The sequence below is a fragment of the Schistocerca nitens genome, chromosome 2 (assembly GCF_023898315.1).
Source record: "Schistocerca nitens isolate TAMUIC-IGC-003100 chromosome 2, iqSchNite1.1, whole genome shotgun sequence".
In the NCBI taxonomy this organism is placed as follows: Eukaryota; Metazoa; Arthropoda; class Insecta; order Orthoptera; family Acrididae; genus Schistocerca; species Schistocerca nitens.
Window position 1 is genome coordinate 165456519 of NC_064615.1, and position 18591 is coordinate 165475109.

At 43.9% G+C, this 18591-nt stretch overlaps 1 protein-coding gene across 1 annotated transcript in view; it reads right to left on the reverse strand.

Moving 5' to 3' along the window:
- Nucleotides 1-2744: 2744 nt before the first annotated feature.
- Nucleotides 2745-18591, reverse strand: part of LOC126234896 (neuroligin-2-like) — a 162977-nt gene continuing 147130 nt past the window's right edge. Inside the window, exons 6-7 of the mRNA XM_049943636.1 lie at nucleotides 11421-11539; nucleotides 2745-5073 (exon numbers count right to left, since the gene is read on the reverse strand). Coding sequence (XP_049799593.1) covers nucleotides 4067-5073; nucleotides 11421-11539 — 1126 coding nt within the window. The 3' untranslated portion in view covers nucleotides 2745-4066. The remainder of the gene's footprint in view (nucleotides 5074-11420; nucleotides 11540-18591) is intronic.

Here is an 18591-nt window from a genome sequence, read left to right on the forward strand (position 1 = left end):
GTCCACGAGACGCAGAAAACAGGAGATCCCGGCGTGAGGTCCGATACTGTGTTCTTTTAACATTCGGTAGACGTTCGCTACAGTTTCGTAATGAGGCCATGGAACAAAATACGAGAATACGAAATATCAGATCAACTGTGTGGTTGGATCTAAGATTTCTAGCAAACGGAACACAGCTTGTTATCCTGAACGAAGATAAGTCTTCAGACGTAAAAGATCCCCAAGTAGTCCGTCAACAAAGGAAGTGGCCAACTAAACATTCGTTCGACCAGTACTTGAATATTACTCATTAGTATGGGATCCGTACCATTTTAGGACTGACAGAGAAAATAGAAAAAAATCCAAAGAAGAGCAACGCGTTTCGTTACATTTTCAGTTAGTAAGCATAAAAGCGATACGGGGATACTCAGCTCCAGTGGCAGACCCTGCACGCTGCAAGAAAGGCGTTCTGCATCATCATGCGATCTGCTCTTAGGCCGCGCGGTCTCTGGCTGCTTGTCACGGTACGCGCGGTTTCCCCCGTCGGAGGCTCAAGTCCTCCCTCGGGCATGGGTGTGTTGGTTGCCCTTAGAGTAAATTAAAGTTAGATTAAGTAGTTTGTAAGCCTATGGACCGATGACCTCAGCAGTTTACTCCCATAAGACCTTACATCAAATTTCTAAATTTTTCTCTTGTTAAAATTCCGAGAGTGTCCGTTCCTGCAACCGACAATCTATATATTGATTCCCTGTAAGCATACCCCGCGAAAAGAGCCTGGAGATAAAAGAGAGATTTCAGACCACATGGAGGCTTACCATCAGCCGTTCTTCCGGCAAACCATTCGCGATAGGAAAGGGAAAGGCGGGAAAGTATAGGTGGTAAACAAAGTACCCTCCTCCAGAAAGCTAAGGTTTAAAGATTTAGATGTATGTGTAAATTACACATTATAACACTCAACGTCATCCATACGAGTTTTTCAAGTGTTCAGTAATACAATCGGTATTTAGTGGCCAATATCGTCAACAGCTAATACTCTAATTTCGAGGAGTGTTGCAGTACTGGCACAAGGAAACCTAAAGACAGCGACGTCTTACTGAAAGAGATATACAATAGATTTAAAGTGACACTATTCTTACATTTAATAGCACCAGGATTTGAATACATTTTATATAATTGTATATACAAGAACAGGTATTCCTCATTACATAATTCTTTCCTTACATTTGTTCTTATTACAGCGTGCATGGCCTGGTAATCATTTATACAGATTTAATATTGTTTGATAGAAAATCATTCATGGTTATAGATGTGGAGAATGAGAGAGTACGTGCCGATTATCAAAATAATGTTTTTCGAAATACAAAGTCATAATACTTTATCTCATGTGTCAAACTTACGTCAACAACACGTGACTGATCCCGTGGAATTTGTTTGTGTCATCAATTTACACTAACGTAAGTACGTTAACTTTTACATTTTATGGCAGGCCATGGCTGCATAAGTGATACCAATGGCAAAAGGGTATGTCACAAGAGGCTATGGGAGAAACTATCCGTTGATCATACGACACACTTACTCTCATAGCACCATCGCTATCTTATTGTAGTATACACAGAACTATAAAGTAAAGATCTCTAAGGAATCTTGAGATACCGACGTAGTGAAAAGAAGGCTTTGAGAAGGTGGTACTTGCACAAATGCCCTTCAATGTACTGCATTCAGAATTAGTGGAGAGAAAATTCCCAAAAAGTTGCAAGTTTTAAAGCAAGAGAAATAATGAAAGTTAATAACTCTCTTCAGGAGGATGCGTATGATCCGTATGTTTTTTTTTTTTTAATGTACGTAGTGAGGAACTGCCGAGTTAGGTGCAACGATGGCGGCAGGGATATGTATCTTATTTTGTGAGTAAATATTCGAAGGTGAAATCTGTAGAATTATGCAGCTGTAATTAAATAAATGTGAGCATAGCGATGCTTCCGATGTTTACAAATAAGATTTTCTAGTTTTCTAGGGGGCCACTAGCCAAGGAATGGACTAAAACACAAGTACAGTAACTGGAGAATTTAGTCTGATGACAGTCACTTAATAATAGATTTGCCTAATGCAACAGTAACTATGAGATTGTATTGCATGTTAATATGTGAAACAAATTCCTTATAAATATTTAATGATGTCTTGTTTAGACAGTTGCATGATGTATATATTTTAGCCTTGTGCGAAACTGTCAAACGATATATATAGATTATTGGTATGCCATGTCGATTACAAAATTTACAAGAATCTACTAGTGAGAGTCGGGAGTGATTTAGTTTTACGTCTTACGAAAGATGACATTCATAAGCTATTACGAAGTGATATGTTACCCGCTTGTCATCAGCTTTGCAGTAAATAGCGATGAAAAGGAATTTATCTTTTTGCAATTTTATATAAGAATGCATTTGTCTATAGGTTCTTTGTCTTACTACGATTCTGACCGTAACGTTATGAATGAAGAAAACACTATAAAGTAGTTTTGCAATGAACATTTGAACAACGATAACTATTTGTTAATTGTATAATATTAAATCAATGTAAATTCTCTCCTGTCAACGCTATTTTCTTTTGTAACAAAATGCAAATTTTACGTTGAGGAACTGTGACCGTGATTTCTTGTGCAGGCTCTCACCTGAAAATTCAGGGAAGGATAGAGGGACAGACAGAAACTTTATCATTCGTAATGTTTATCATTCTTAATATTTTCAAAAATACTTTATTTTTAACGTTCTCAAAGTTTCAGATATTTTTCTTACAATTCAACTGAATTAGACAATTGTTTCAGCTGTACTGTGTATAACTTCGTTCTCCACGTAGTTATAAGTTCTATGTGTACATAAATATTTATGTTAACAACTTTCTGCACACGCCAGTAGCACACTTATTGAGCCGTTGAGCCATATATTCGGAATTCTGACGTATGAACAAGACGTATGAACACACACGTTTCCATCAATCACTTCGTCACACATATTAAGTTTTTTTAGAAAGGCCTTTCCCGTCTTCCATCAGTCCAGCACAAACTTAAAAAATGGCAGACCCGTACGGATACTGAAATCTGGTAAGGAAACACGCAGACATGAACACGCAACATCAGATAATGCAACCGTGGTTAGATGAAACTCAAATGAAGTTCGTTTCCTGACATGTATTATAAAATGTTACACCAGTGACTGTCGTCCTTGTTTATTACCTTGTGATGTGGCAACTGATGGTTCAGACGCAGACAGAGTGTAACCAATGGATATCGTGATAAGCATAAATATTCATAAATACGATACATAATTTGGAGTCACGTTAAGTGATGCTCACATGAGCAGACCACATGTGAGTATAACAGATGGCACGGAGCTTATGGGAAATGATTTTATAGAGGCGTAAGTCCGAATTGTATATGTTGGTTTCCTTCTCGAGATCTGAGCAAAGCGATGTGTTATCGATTAACGTCTGCAGATTAGCAAACAAGGCTGAAAGCACAATTGCATAAAGATATATTGTGACTGAGAAGGGACATAGATATTCGTATTGTTCTTGCGAGTTACTTACTTCTTAATAGATTGGTGACGTTTATTTCACGCAATGTTTTAATCAACAATAGTATGACGTTATTTTACGAGAATGGACAGACATAACCAAAGGACATAAGGTACTTTGGATTTTGAGGGACTTCTGGTAAATAGACTTTGGCAGAAACCAATATAGGTTTCGATAAATAGTGAATATTTCTGTCACGCATTTGCAGCTCATTGTGACTATAAAGAGGGGAGAAATATCCGATCATATTACACGTGTACCCTCTTCGTGCTGCAGACGTTAATGAAAGGAATTCGTAAATATTACTGCAGAGTTAAGGAGTGTCCCTGTGTGGAGGATTATGCGACGGACGACGTAGCTCAAGTGCCTTTACGATGGCTTCAGTCCACCACGACCCAGCCTAAAAGGGTTTAACCGTATTGCCCACTGTCCCCGTTAATATTTCGCGGAGCAGTGCCTGGTGTGGCCACCCTGCAGCGTATAGGCTGGTTCACACATCCGTCGTCATGTAGTCCTGCTGTCACACACGCAGCTCCTCCATTTTGTTGGCGGCACTCGCGGCTGCCGCCGCCGCTGCCGCCCCCGCGGCGGTGGCAGCAGCCCCCTTCTTCTTGGTGAGCGTCCCGGAACCGCCCCCGGCTAGCAGTGGGATAGCGTGCGGCGGCAGCAGGGGTTGGGACTCCGGCTGCGCCGTCGCGGACAGAGCGGGGATCGTCGCCGGCTTCGGCGTCTTCGGTGGGGGCGGAGGCCTCGGCACTGAGACTCCTCCAGGTGTTCCGCCACCTCCGCTCCCTGGTACACCGCCCCCGCCGCTCCCGCCGTTGCCCGTAGCGGACGGCAAGTCGGCGAACTCGGGAGGAGGCATCTGGTGGTGGTGTGCGTGGTGGTGGTGCGGCCCGTGGGGGTCCCCTTTGCCGCTGTCCGCCACCAGCAGGTCGCCGCAGATGCTGTTGGGCATCTGGCCGTTTTCGGACCGCTTCTTACCGACGACGGCCGCCGCCCCGCCTCCGACACCACCCCCGCCGCCTCCGGGGCCTCCTCCGCCGCTGCCGCCCTGCAGCCGCGTCTTGTCGCGCTGGTAGTAGACGCCCGCGAAGATGAGCACGTTGAGGATGAGCAGCGAGCAGCCGATGGCGATGGTGACGCTGAGTGCCGTGGAGTAGGCCGCGAAGCCGTCCTCCGGCTGCTGTGGCGGCGCGGCGGCGGAGGCTGAAATGGCGGACGCGGAGTCTTCGTTGGCGGCGGCTGGAGGCTGGCTCGGCGCCGTCGCGTTATCGCCGCCGGACGTCGCGGGCGGCGTGGGCGTCGCGGCTGCGCCTCCACCGACGGCGGAGTCGGGGGCGGCAGGTGCGAGGGGGCGGCTCGTGACGAGTGGTGGCAGCGGGGGCGGTGCGCCGTCGTCGTCGGGCAGCCGGTGGTGGGAGGCGGGCACGTCGTCGCCGCCGGGACGGTGCAGGTCGGGCACCAGGTTCAGCCAGAAGGAGAGCCGGTGCGCGCGGTAGTGCGTCTTCACCTTCGGCTTCGTGTCTGCAAGAACAACATGTAAACGAATCAAGAAAAGAAGGTCTCCGACTAACCTGAAAAACCTGGATGTACGCTACGAACCAACTGATTTTTAATGACACATGGACAAAGTGCACACATTCGTACTTCAGCATTCATTTGAATCGTAAAAATCTGAAATGCACGTATTTGTAAATGTTGACATAAATGTGACACTTAATTTGATATTACGTTTAAATACACTCTGGTTTTGATAAGGGAAAGTAAGGCACTTGGTGTAGCCTCATTGGTTGTATTATCTTCATAGATAAGAGGTCACCGAATAAGAGGTCACCGACATATTTCCAAGCAACGCTACAGCAGATCTAAAATTCTACAGATAACGAATGGCACTGACATTCAAACACGTAACGATTACATAGCAAAGGGGGACGTTCAGTAAATGAAGAATAACTGGTCACCGACATATTTGCAAGCAACGGTATAGCAGGCATTTTTTTCTGTAGCATAACAGAATCAAGACTTAAGGAAAATGAAGACAGGTTAATAGGTTTTGTCGGCATAGAAAATGTTTCGATGATGTAGGTTGGGACAAGATCGAAATTCTCGTCGAAAAAACGATGAAGGAAATAAAAGACACGTGCAACAAACGATTGCAGACCCTGGCTGTAATTTAATACAAATTGGTGCTGGTGTACAGCAGTAACTAGCCACATATCGGTTTATGGACACTGTTTTGAAGAAGTACCGTTATCTGTTTCGAACTGATAATACTCATCATCAGGCAGCTTTCACGTTTCCGCCGAAATTCATGTTACGTTGGATTACAGGTGACTTGCCGCAGGATAACCTATGGTTCGCAGTTACAAAGGTGTAATAATGATGGGTTGCGCTAAAGACATAGAATAAAATTTTCGTGATGTTTCCGACGGTGTAGTTTATTTTTAATTTCTTTTTTTTTTTCCCTCAACGATTCGTGTCATGTTGTCCGCATTTTTACACACAAATTTTATACACATTCGTTGGGCCACAAAACTATTTACTAATAAGCGTCACATATTATGATACACTTGAAACACATCATAACGAATACAGTTTGGTTACATAGTACATGAGCGTCAACGATGTTGTATCAGACTGATTCTTTACAAAAATGCGGCATTTCGGTATAGGGTGTCATTGAACTGAAAACGCATTTTACGTTAAGTATTATTTGTTAAGTACGGAGGAGTAAAAATACGAATAATATTAATATGAGGCGCTGGAGAAAAATGATAAACAGAGAAGTTTCAAGCGGACACTTGGTACGTGAACTGTAAAACAAGTCTGCAGTTTAGCCATCATTATTACGCTTTCGTAATTGTGAATTGTTGTTTATCCTAGGGCGAAACACCTGCAAACGAACGTATCATGTATTCTGTGGAAACACAGAAAGGCGTCTGGTGCTGAGTATTATGAAATCGGTAACGGGTTTCAAAATATTTTTCGATACATTAACTAAAAACGAACTGCAGCTGGTTAGTGCAGTACACCATCAACAATTTGTAATAAAAGACAGATTAATGATCCGGATTAAAATTCAGGGTGAAAGAATATCAATGCTATTACGTGATGATGACATTTCTGTCCTTAGAGAATGTGAAGAATTATGTAACCTGCTGAATGCAATGAACAGCATAATGAATACAACAGAATGTGGACTGAGAGGAAGCTGAATAAAGACGAAGGTAATGAGGAGTAGGAGAAATCTGTTTAGCGATAAACTTAATATCAGAACTAAAGAACACAAACTAGACGAGGGAATTCTGGTACCTTGGAAGCTAAACTGCTCCCGGTGGACGAAGCAATGAGGATATAAGAATCAGACCATCAAAAGCAAACTGGGATATTCCACCCAAATACAAGTCATGTAGTGTCAAGCGTAAGCCGTATTTCGATCAAGATATTTCCGAGAATGGACGTTGGGACACAGCATGGTATGGAATCAAATGACGGACTTTGATAAAACCGGAAAATAAAATAATAGCGTTTAAGGTATAGTGCTATACAAGGATATTGAAAAACAGATGGGCTTCTCAGATAAGGCACGAAGGAGGTCCTCCGAGGAACCAGCGAAAAGACGAACATATGTCTAAAAATAACAGGAATTAGGGACAAGATGATAGGAAATGTGTGAAAAACATGGAATAATTCAGGACATATGGTGCATGTGCTACTCTGAGATGAAGATGTCGCCACAGGAGAGAAATTGGAGATGTGATACAACAAACCTGATAATTTGACTTTAGTTTGAAAAAGAAAGTGAAATAATTCTTTTCTCCAGTGGTTTTGTCGTTGACTGGGAGTTAAATTCTAATTTTACTTCGCTTCCCTTTGCACCGCCTCAGTTCCGAGAGTTTCGGAACATGTACAGAAAATTGGAATAGAGATCAACATAAACATAATTTCCGCCCTTTTTATTGATTATGAAAACCACACATGCATATTGCACCACCATACAGCGAGACCTTCAGAAGTGGTGGTCCAGATTTCTTTACACACCGGTACCTCTAATGCCCAGTAGCATCGCCGGCCGGAGTGACCGTGCGGTTCTAGGCGCTACAGTCTGGAGCCGAGCGACCGCTACGGTCGCAGGTTCGAATCCTGCCTCGGGCATGGGTGTGTGTGATGTCCTTAGGTTAGTTAGGTTTAATTAGTTCTAAGTCCTAGTCGACTGATGACCACAGAAGTTAAGTCGCATAGTGCTCAGAGCCATTTGAACCAACCCAGTAGCACGTCCTCTCGCATTGATGCATGCCTGTATTCGTCGTGCCATACTATCCACAAGTTCATCAAGACACCGTCGGCCCAGACTGTTCCCTTCCTCAACTGCGATTCGGCGTAGATCACTCAGAGTCGTTGGTGGCTCACGTCTTCCATGAACAGCCGTTTAAATCTATCCCACGCAAGTGCGACAGGGTTCTCGTCTAGAGAAAATGCTGGCCACTCTAGTCGAGCGATTTCGTTATCCTGAAGGAGTTCATTCACAAGATGTGCACGACGGGGTCGCCAATTGTCGTCCATGAAGACGAATGCCTCGCCAATATGCTGCCGATATGGTTGCACTATCGGTCGGAGGATGACATTCACATATCGTACAGCCGTTACGGCGCCTCCCATGACCACCATCGGTGTACGTCGGCCCCATATAATGCCACCCCAAAATAGTAGGGATCCTCCACCTTGCTGCACTCACTGTACAGCGTGTCTAAGGCGCTCAAGCTGACCAGGTTGCCTCCAAACACGTCTCCGATGTTTCGGTGAAGATAACGTGATGCCACTCCTGAGCGGTCCATTCGGCATATTGTTGGGCCCATATGTTCTGCGCTTCACGGTATTGTGGTTGGAAAGATGGACCTCGCCATGGACGTCGCGAGTGAAGTTGTGCATCATGTGGCCTATTGCGCATAGTTTGAGTCTTAACACGACGTCCTGTGGCTGCACGAAAAGCATTATTCAACATGGTGGTGTTGCTGTCTGGGGTTCCTCCGAGCAATAATCCGTTAAGTATCACCATGGGTTATCGCCAGCTCCTATCTCTCTGTACCTCCTCCATGCCCGAGCAACATCGCTTTGGTTCACTCAGAGACGCCTGAACACCTCGATTGTTGAAAGCTTGTCCCAGACAATGAAACAATGCGGAGGCGATCGAACCGCGGTATTGAACGTCTAGGCATGGATGAACTACAGACAACACGAGCCGTATAGCTCCTTCCTCGTGGACTGACTGGAACTGATCGGCTGTCGGACCCCCTCCGTCTAATACGCTTGGTTCAAATGGCTCTGAGCACTATGGGACTTAACATCTGTGATCATTAGTCCCCTAGAACTTAGAACTACTTAAACCTAACTAACCGAAGGACATCACACACACCCATGCCCGAGGTAGGATTCGAACCTGCGACCGGAGCGGTCACGCGGTTCCAGACTGAAGCGCCTAGAACGCACGGCCACACCGGCCGGCTGTCTAATAGGCGCTGCTCATGTTTACATCTTTAGGCGGGTCTAGTGACATCTCTGAACAGTCAAAGGGACTGTGTCTGTGATACAATATCCACAGTCAACGTCTATCTTCAGGAGTTCTGGGAACATGGTGATGCAAAACGTTTTTTAATGTGTGTAATATGCCTCGACTCATGTAGAAACTTTCATTTGTTAAGAGGTTGACGTATTACACGTATGTTAAGTGTCTTGAGACTTAAGGATCTGATGATAAACGTATCATTAGCATAACATTAACTCAGGCGACTGACGGTGGAGAAAGAAAACTGTCATTAACTTGATGCTGCAGCAATATATCCACTTGTATGATGCAATTCAGCGAAGCTATTAATGGAAACCGCGACGCTAGAATTTGAGATCCACTCTTGCTAGAAACGGACCCATTGTCTCCACTGCTGCAGGACCTCAGCTAGAATAAAGTCGGTACATTGAACTTCTCTCGATTAGGCTGAACAGAAGTAACAACTGTAAATATGCTTTTGTTTGGGATCCATCTTGAGCAAACGAAAATCTTTTCTTTTTTCTTTTGCCCAGACATGCTTCGGTGAAATTACAGCATTTCTGTGCTTCTTTATTTTTTTTAAAAAATTTTCTTTCTAGTAAATAGAAGGGAAAGTCCTTTGCTACATGTACATACAAAAATTGGAGCTTCTAAAGAAGTATTCACAAATTTGAAACCAGACTTGATTTTTATACATGCCTAGTTACCGCTTACTGTGGTTTTCCTATGTTTTCCGTTCGACTGTGTTTCTTTCACAGTTAGGCATTTACAACGATGTAAAACTTATTGTAGAAAAGTTATTTAGATCGATAGATTGCGAATGGCAAATTTATTTTTAACATTACTTAATAATGTGTGGAAGCTCGAAACAGTGTTGACAGTGTAAAATGGTGTAAGGTGTTAAAAATTCTCGGAAATGTGGGTATAAGAGTGATAAACAATACGTACAAAAACCAAAATGAGCAATAAAAATGGAAAACCGAGAAATAAGTACTTATATTAAAAAGGTTGTTAAACACACATGCAGTGTCTCACTCCCACTATTCAATCTGTATATCGAAGAAGCAATGACGAAGAAGAAAAATAGCTTGGCACTGAGATTGAAATTTAGGGTGAATTTATACCACTGATGATATTCACTCATGATGACTCTATTCTCTGTGAAGGTAATGAATAAATACGGAACCTGTTGAATGGCAGTGACTGTCTTATGGGCACATAATTTGGACGCAGAGTAAACTGAAGAAAGGCCAGTAACAAGCATTAACGGAAGTGAAATTAGCGATAAACTTAACATCAATATAGAGGTCCACAAAGAAAACGAAATGATAGAATAGTTCTACCTTGGAAACAAAATAGTGCATGAGGAACAAGGTCTGAACGACATAAAATGGAGACTGGAACAGGGGGAACAAGTAAAGAGGATATTGCTGGCGAAAGATTTTCTAGTAGTATCAAATATCGGTCTTCATGACAGGAATAAACTTTTGAGTATATACTTTAGGAGCATAGAATGGAGTGGAAGTGAACCATTGACGACTGAGAAATTGGAAAGTAGGAGAATCAAGGCGTAAGTGATGTTCTGCTACAGAAGGAGACTGAATACCTGGAGTCAGTGTAGAATAGAGTAAAGGGGTTTTCCATGTTATCGACGAAGGGAGGAACATGTGGGAAACACTGACAAGACCGAGAGACAGAATTACAGCATATCTGATTTGACATCAGGGGACCATAGAACCAGAGCGAACAGTAGGGGAAGAAGACTGACGACTGCGTAATATGCGATTCTAAAATGTTGAGTAGTAAAATATATTTACGTAATCTTGACTTTGCCATACTTAAGATGTAAATAGTGGATCGGGGGTAGGAATATGTACCTGAGAAAGATACTAAAGAATCCGCAACATATCTTGTTTTCAGTAATAACCAAGCAGACGAATTGCATTCTGAGATGATAGAGACATTAGTATATCACACTGTTTAACTTGCACAGTAATCTAAAAGTGAATTCATTCATGTTTCTTCAGGAGAATATTTCCTCACAAGTTTAGTACTTGGGCAGGTTCTTGCTTATCGCTTATAGTGAATAACCAGGAACTGCATTGCCTTCGTTAACTTCATAAAATGAACTGCAACGATTAAAATGTTTAGTCTTCTCGTTGATGAAAAAGTAAGTAGAGAGAAGTGACGAATGGGTTATCGTATCTGAAATTAGAAGTACCAGTTGAAGTAAGGTACCCGTTAGTGCGCTTGTGGCACGACAGTAACCGACAATGCCAGTAGCGGCTTATTATTTTGTGAGTGCTGTAATGTAGGAATGGACAAGTACCGAGGTTGAGGTACTTCTTGTGGACTGCCTCGTACGCCGTCCACTCGATGTTCTTGAAGCGGTTCCTCTCCTGGCGGGCGCCATGCACCAGGTCCGGCTCCTGCGGTTCGTTCGGATTCCTGAAGCAGAACAACCATTCTAGTGAAACACCACTCTTGATGATCTAGTACAGAATTATTTAAATACTGGCCAGCGAGAAAAATAAAAACCTTCGGTCTTTGTTAAATAAATCATTTTATCTCTGAGCCAATGAGATTCTTTTACTTTGCGCTTCAAAATGTAGAGGAACATGTTACTTTGACTTCCTTTATAACGAAGAACGTAGTACACAAATGTTGGCACTGTAACGCGAAACAGCAACGTCAATTAAAATTTGATGAAACTTGTGGGAGGCTACATGTAAAACGATGAAGAGGAAAACATTATCTGGCTTATTTACTGGTTTCTCCTACTCAATGAAGCCATAATTCGTGCATGACTCCACTTCAGCAGTTTAGTTACCAAATATTGTTCATATCTCGACAGATACTGACACTGTGTAACACCAAGTTAGAGCTAATAGAGAAACTGATCAAAATTTCCCCTTGATGTAATGAACGGCAACTCTCCTTAAATGTAGGTAAATCTAACATAGTACCTGTAAGAAAGGAAAAAAGGAACAACGGTACAGATCACAAGACTACTGGTGTAAATCTTGAGCACGCCATGTCGTATAAGTATTAGGTGTAACACTAAGAAGCGTCATCGAATGGGACGGTCACATAAGATCAGTATTAGAGAAGGAAAAACATATTTTAGAAATGGTAATGCTTTTGTAAACGAATTCGCATACGAGATGCAAGTATGACTAATTCTAGACTTCTCTTACTGTATTTAGATTCCTTACAAAGACGGCATTCGGAGATGCACTGCTAGGTTCGTTAAGTAGTCGGTTTAGTCGATACGTAAATGTAACAGATACGTTCAGGAAATGTAAATGGGAATCTTTGGAGTGAAGGCGATATAGTTATTGTCAAAATATATTGGTTAATTAAAACAAAAATCATTCAAAGACTATGAGAATAAAATAAGAGGGAACAGGGCGAGTACGGAGGTATATAAATAAGTTACTTCCCTGTCGCTCGGTATGCTAAGGACATAAGTAAGGAAATCGATACTACTGGTGCGAAAGAAATCCAAACATGAACACAGGGCGTGAGCATTTAGTTCGCAGGGAAGCACGTTTAGGAAAACTATGAAAATGAAATGTTATGTGAAGCCAGTACTATGAAAATGAAATATTATACGACGTCAAGATCTAGAATTTGATAGAAACTCGGCACTATTAATTTCGTTTAGAACTAAGAGAAGATTCGCTGGAACTACAGACAGAAATCAGGAAGATCACGAAGACCTTTTAAATGCAGCCATCGAAGTTAGTGATCAAGAATCTTGGATACTGAAGAACAAGAGCAAGGTTGATGAGAAAAGTGAAAGCTATAAAATGGAAAACATGACGAATATTTTTGTCGAAGTTTAACTTCTTACATTAAATGATCTCTCTGGTTACTTGTTTCATTTACGTATTTTTCAGTGTTGAAATGAAGTAATACAGACACGTTTACGAATTCATACTCAGGTGAAAGTCCCTGGATATAATTCTCATCACGTTAAAAGGTACTTATGATGTTATGTGTCCAGAAACTAACCAGTTACCTAGTAAAACATAAGTTGTTGCTGTACTCACAACTCAGAAGATATTTGAGGGAAACCAATAAATTCAGACACGGCTCTGTCTCAAATATTGATTCCCTATACTCGAACAATAGCGCATGATGGGAGCTATATCAGTAGACTTTCTTCCAGTAGCTCCTGTGAAGGACTGCTCAGAATCGTTGTATACCTTTAGCAAAAATGGTTCAAATGGCTCTGAGCACTATGCGACTTAACTTCTGAGGTCATCAGTCGCCTAGAACTTAGAACTAATTAAACCTAACTAACCTAAGGACATCACACACATCCATGCCCGAGGCAGGATTTGAACCTGCGACCGTAGCGGTCACGCGGTTCCAGACTGAAGCGCCTTTAACCGCACGGCCACACCGGCCGGCCATACCTTTAGTACTGACAGATACTGTGGTTGGGGATAAATATGGAAACACCGAGAGAAATATGTGCTTGAACGTAGATTCAGACACTAGCCACGCCTGCAGATTGCGCTGTTGTATTTGACCATCAGCGGTACCTGTGAAATATCCTGAAAACGCATCAAGTGTCAGTCGTTGTCACAACAGTGTTCATTGCAGTTACGAGTGCACGAAGTTGAAGCTAAGTGAAATCAAATGGATAATTATTGGTACTCGATGGTGCGTGTCGCCATAAACAAGATAGCCCAAGTATTTGGTGTTTCAAGCGGCACCGTATCTGTCATTTATAACGCATACAGGGAAACCGGTGAAACATCAACCGCTGGGCCACAACGTGGTCGAAGTATGTGTTTAGTTAACGTGAGAGGCGGTCACTGAAGAGGATTCTGACGAAACAAGAGGATGAAAACTGCTTAAGACACTGCAGAAGTGAATGTCGTAATCGCGGACGCTGTTAGCAAGAAAACAATACGAAAGTAGGTCCATAAGCAGGGAACTGCAGGGCAAGCTCTAATTCCTAAATCACTCGACAGTATCGCAATACTCATATAAGGAAAACATGGTGTCGAAGCAATAAAACCTGAACTATGGATCAACGGAAGGTAGTAATTTGATCGGATTAGTCTTGTTTCACAATGTTCCCAAATTCAGGCCGAATTAATGTTCAAAAGCGATGTAAGGCGGGGATTCGGTGATGGAAGTCCTGGTTACTCTGCAATATCACGTAACTGCCAGAGATGATGTCACCATTTTGGCTGATCAGGTCCCTCCGGTAGTACAGTGTCTGTCCCATGATGATGATTATACAGTGTTCGCAGACATTAGGGCCCCTGTTCACATAGCTCGCATTGTCCCGCACTGATGTTATGAGCAGTAGGATGAATTGTCACATCTCCTCGGCCACCACAGCGACCAGATTTCAATATCATTGAGCCTTTGCGATCTAGAGAGAACGGTGCATGATCGCTATCCAGCTCAGTCGTCGTTTTATGAACTTGACACTATTATGCAGGAAGAATGGTATACGATTCCCTTGAAAACCGTGCAGGACGTGAATTTATCCATTCCCATACGGCTTGAAGCGGTTTTGAATGTCGACGTGTTCCTGCGCCGTAATTCCATATATTTTTCACTCCTGTCTAGCAGTGTACACTTGAATTCCTTCAATCTTCTCCCTCAATCTGACCGCACTGTGGATCCTTTAAATCGAATTCTCATGAGTGCGCTGCATAGGTTTTTGTAAGTAGTTTCAGTTTCTTCCATAATACACTCCTGGAAATGGAAAAAAGAACACATTGACACCGGTGTGTCAGACCCACCATACTTGCTCCGGACACTGCGAGAGGGCTGTACAAGCAATGATCACACGCACGGCACAGCGGACACACCAGGAACCGCGGTGTTGGCCGTCGAATGGCGCTAGCTGCGCAGCATTTGTGCACCGCCGCCGTCAGTGTCAGCCAGTTTGCCGTGGCATACGGAGCTCCATCGCAGCCTTTAACACTGGTAGCATGCCGCGACAGCGTGGACGTGAACCGTATGTGCAGTTGACGGACTTTGAGCGAGGGCGTATAGTGGGCATGCGGGAGGCCGGGTGGACGTACCGCCGAATTGCTCAACATGTGGGGCGTGAGGTCTCCACAGTACATCGATGTTGTCGCCAGTGGTCGGCGGAAGGTGCACGTGCCCGTCGACCTGGGACCGGACCGCAGCGACGCACGGATGCACGCCAAGACCGTAGGATCCTACGCAGTGCCGTAGGGGACCGCACCGCCACTTCCCAGCAAATTAGGGACACTGTTGCTCCTGGGGTATCGGCGAGGACCATTCGCAACCGTCTCCATGAAGCTGGGCTACGGTCCCGCACACCGTTAGGCCGTCTTCCGCTCACGCCCCAACATCGTGCAGCCCGCCTCCAGTGGTGTCGCGACAGGCGTGAATGGAGGGACGAATGGAGACGTGTCGTCTTCAGCGATGAGAGTCGCTTCTGCCTTGGTGCCAATGATGGTCGTATGCGTGTTTGGCGCCGTGCAGGTGAGCGCCACAATCAGGACTGCATACGACCGAGGCACACAGGGCCAACACCCGGCATCATGGTGTGGGGAGCGATCTCCTACACTGGCCGTACACCACTGGTGATCGTCGAGGGGACACTGAATAGTGCACGGTACATCCAAACCGTCATCGAACCCATCGTTCTACCATTCCTAGACCGGCAAGGGAACTTGCTGTTCCAACAGGACAATGCACGTCCGCATGTATCCCGTGCCACCCAACGTGCTCTAGAAGGTGTAAGTCAACTACCCTGGCCAGCAAGATCTCCGGATCTGTCCCCCATTGAGCATGTTTGGGACTGGATGAAGCGTCGTCTCACGCGGTCTGCACGTCCAGCACGAACGCTGGTCCAACTGAGGCGCCAGGTGGAAATGGCATGGCAAGCCGTTCCACAGGACTACATCCAGCATCTCTACGATCGTCTCCATGGGAGAATAGCAGCCTGCATTGCTGCGAAAGGTGGATATACACTGTACTAGTGCCGACATTGTGCATGCTCTGTTGCCTGTGTCTATGTGCCTGTGGTTCTGTCAGTGTGATCATGTGATGTATCTGACCCCAGGAATGTGTCAATAAAGTTTCCCCTTCCTGGGACAATGAATTCACGGTGTTCTTATTTCAATTTCCAGGAGTGTAGATATTCCCAAAGCTCTCCCAGCGTACCGACAACTTCGCGTGCCCATTTTACAACAGGTATCATGTGGTCGCTGACATTTTATGTCGTCTCACAACGTTACGCTTACCCATCAATAAGATGTTATCACATGTAAGAAAACCTAGAGGAAATTTCCGCTTATTTATGTGCACTGTCACGTATTTATGCAAATACTGCCATAAGTTTCACCATACGAATGCGTTACCAACATATCTAGGTACACTGCGATCACGCCTCTACGGCATTCCCTAAAATGATTAATCCTGATTAATACTATCCATCGAGGCTTCCGTACTAGCTTCCATCTCTCCACAACTCTTCGTGGAGAACCAACATTTGCGGAGATATATGTAGTACCTCCCTTAACAAACTATAGTCTGCGATGGTCTTCAACACTTTTTGAATATGTATGAGTGCAAAATTTACATACCGACCTGAATGTCTCATTTGCAATACCTCGCTTGTGAAGAAAGCTTGTTTAGCGTGAGTGCTGTATCATGAGTGCTTGGTTTAGTGTGAGTGCTTTATAAAAATTCCGTACATATTATTAGTGGGAAAATTTTTGTTCTTAAAGTACATTACCTCTCAAAGCATCGCCGACTGAAAGCTGAGTCATACAATGCCACAGTTGTGTTATACTTGTATGTCATTTTGAAATAATGTTTTAACTTGCGCTCTTTACTTTACATTTAAGTGAACAGGCAATTCCATCTTCGAATAGCGTATTATGTTCAAAGCTATGTTGTAAGTTAAAAAATGGGATAGAAACGGCAAAACAAGGTTGTTGCCCTTATATTTTCCACAGGCTTGACTTAGAAAGTCAGGCGAAGAATGAGGAGTATTTCTCAAAATGGAAGTTCCTCAAAATTGAAGAAAATATAGGCAATAATATTATACTCTTTTGTTACGCAATCCGTCTTCAGGCCGCAAGTCCCCTATGTGGACCATCCGACCGCCGTGTCATCCTCAGATGACGATGCGTATAGTAGGGGCGTATGGTTAGCATACCGCTCTCCCGGTCGTTATGATGGTTTTCTGTGACCGGAGCCGTTTCTGTTCGGTCAAGTAGCTCCTCAGTTCGCATCACGATGCTGAGTGCACCAAGAAAAACAGCAACAGCGGTTGGCGGCCCGGGTGGTCACCCATCCAACTACCAGCCACGCCAGACAGCGCTTAACCTCGGTATTCTGACGGGAACCAGTGTATCCACTGTGGCTAGCCCATTGCTCACTGTTTTGGTTAGCTCAGATAAAACGTTCGTCATACTTCCGACAACATAAATATTATAAATAATATGTCTAAACAGCATAAACTACGAGGCCTGTTCAGAAAGTAAGCTCCGATTGATTGCCAAATTGAAACCACAGTGAACATCAGAAATGTTTTACTTGTAACAATTAGCTACACCTTTCAGCTACTTCTCTACGTAGTCGCCGTTCTGACTTAGACTTTTGTCATAGCGTTGTACCAACTTTTCAATAGCCTCATCATAGAAGGCAGCCGCCAGTGCTTTCCGCCAATTCTCCACGCTGGCCTACACCTCGTTGTCTGTGTCAAAATGTTGTCTTCAAAGACAGCGGTTCATGTGACCAGAGATGAAACTCAGGGGGAGACAATTGCGGACTGTATTGTGGGTAATCTCACATTTCCATTTGAAAACGATGCAGGAGCATCTTCATTGCCCCTGCCGAATGCGGCTGAGAATTGTCTTGAAGAAGAAACAGCACGACAGTTATGTGCAGGTTATGGCGGCTGCAGTGTAACACGTGTTAAGTTCGGCTCGCGAAATTTAGTCGAATTCGAAGGTGTTCTCGCAGGTGGTGTTATCTAGTACAAGTGGAAATCGTGTAAACAACAGTGTTCTGTGCAGTAGTGCTATTTTTTTTTCTGTGCTCCGCCAATATCTTCGAGAAAATGGTAAACAGAAGAGCCAATAGCAGCGCGTCCAGCAGCGGGGAAGCAGCAGGTGCGGCGGGCCCGCTCTTGGCGGAAGGTGCGGCCGCGGCTCCCGGCATAGCGGAGCTGGTCCGCTCTGAGGTAAACGCTGCGCTTCGCGATGAAAACAATCTCGATCTTATAGCAGGCACTATATCAGATACTGTAACGGCAGCAGTATTGGCCAAAATGCGTGAAACTGTTGAGGCCAATACTGCCGAAATTACAGCACTAAAGAAGTCTGTGTCTGAATACGAGAAAAAGGCACGAGAGTTGGAAGTGAAACTATCTGCCGCAACTGACGAACTAGAACAGTACCAAAGGCGAAATAGTCTACGACTGTTTGGAGTTGTAGAAAATAAAGAAGAAGACACGGACAACCTGCTTATACAGGTTGCGC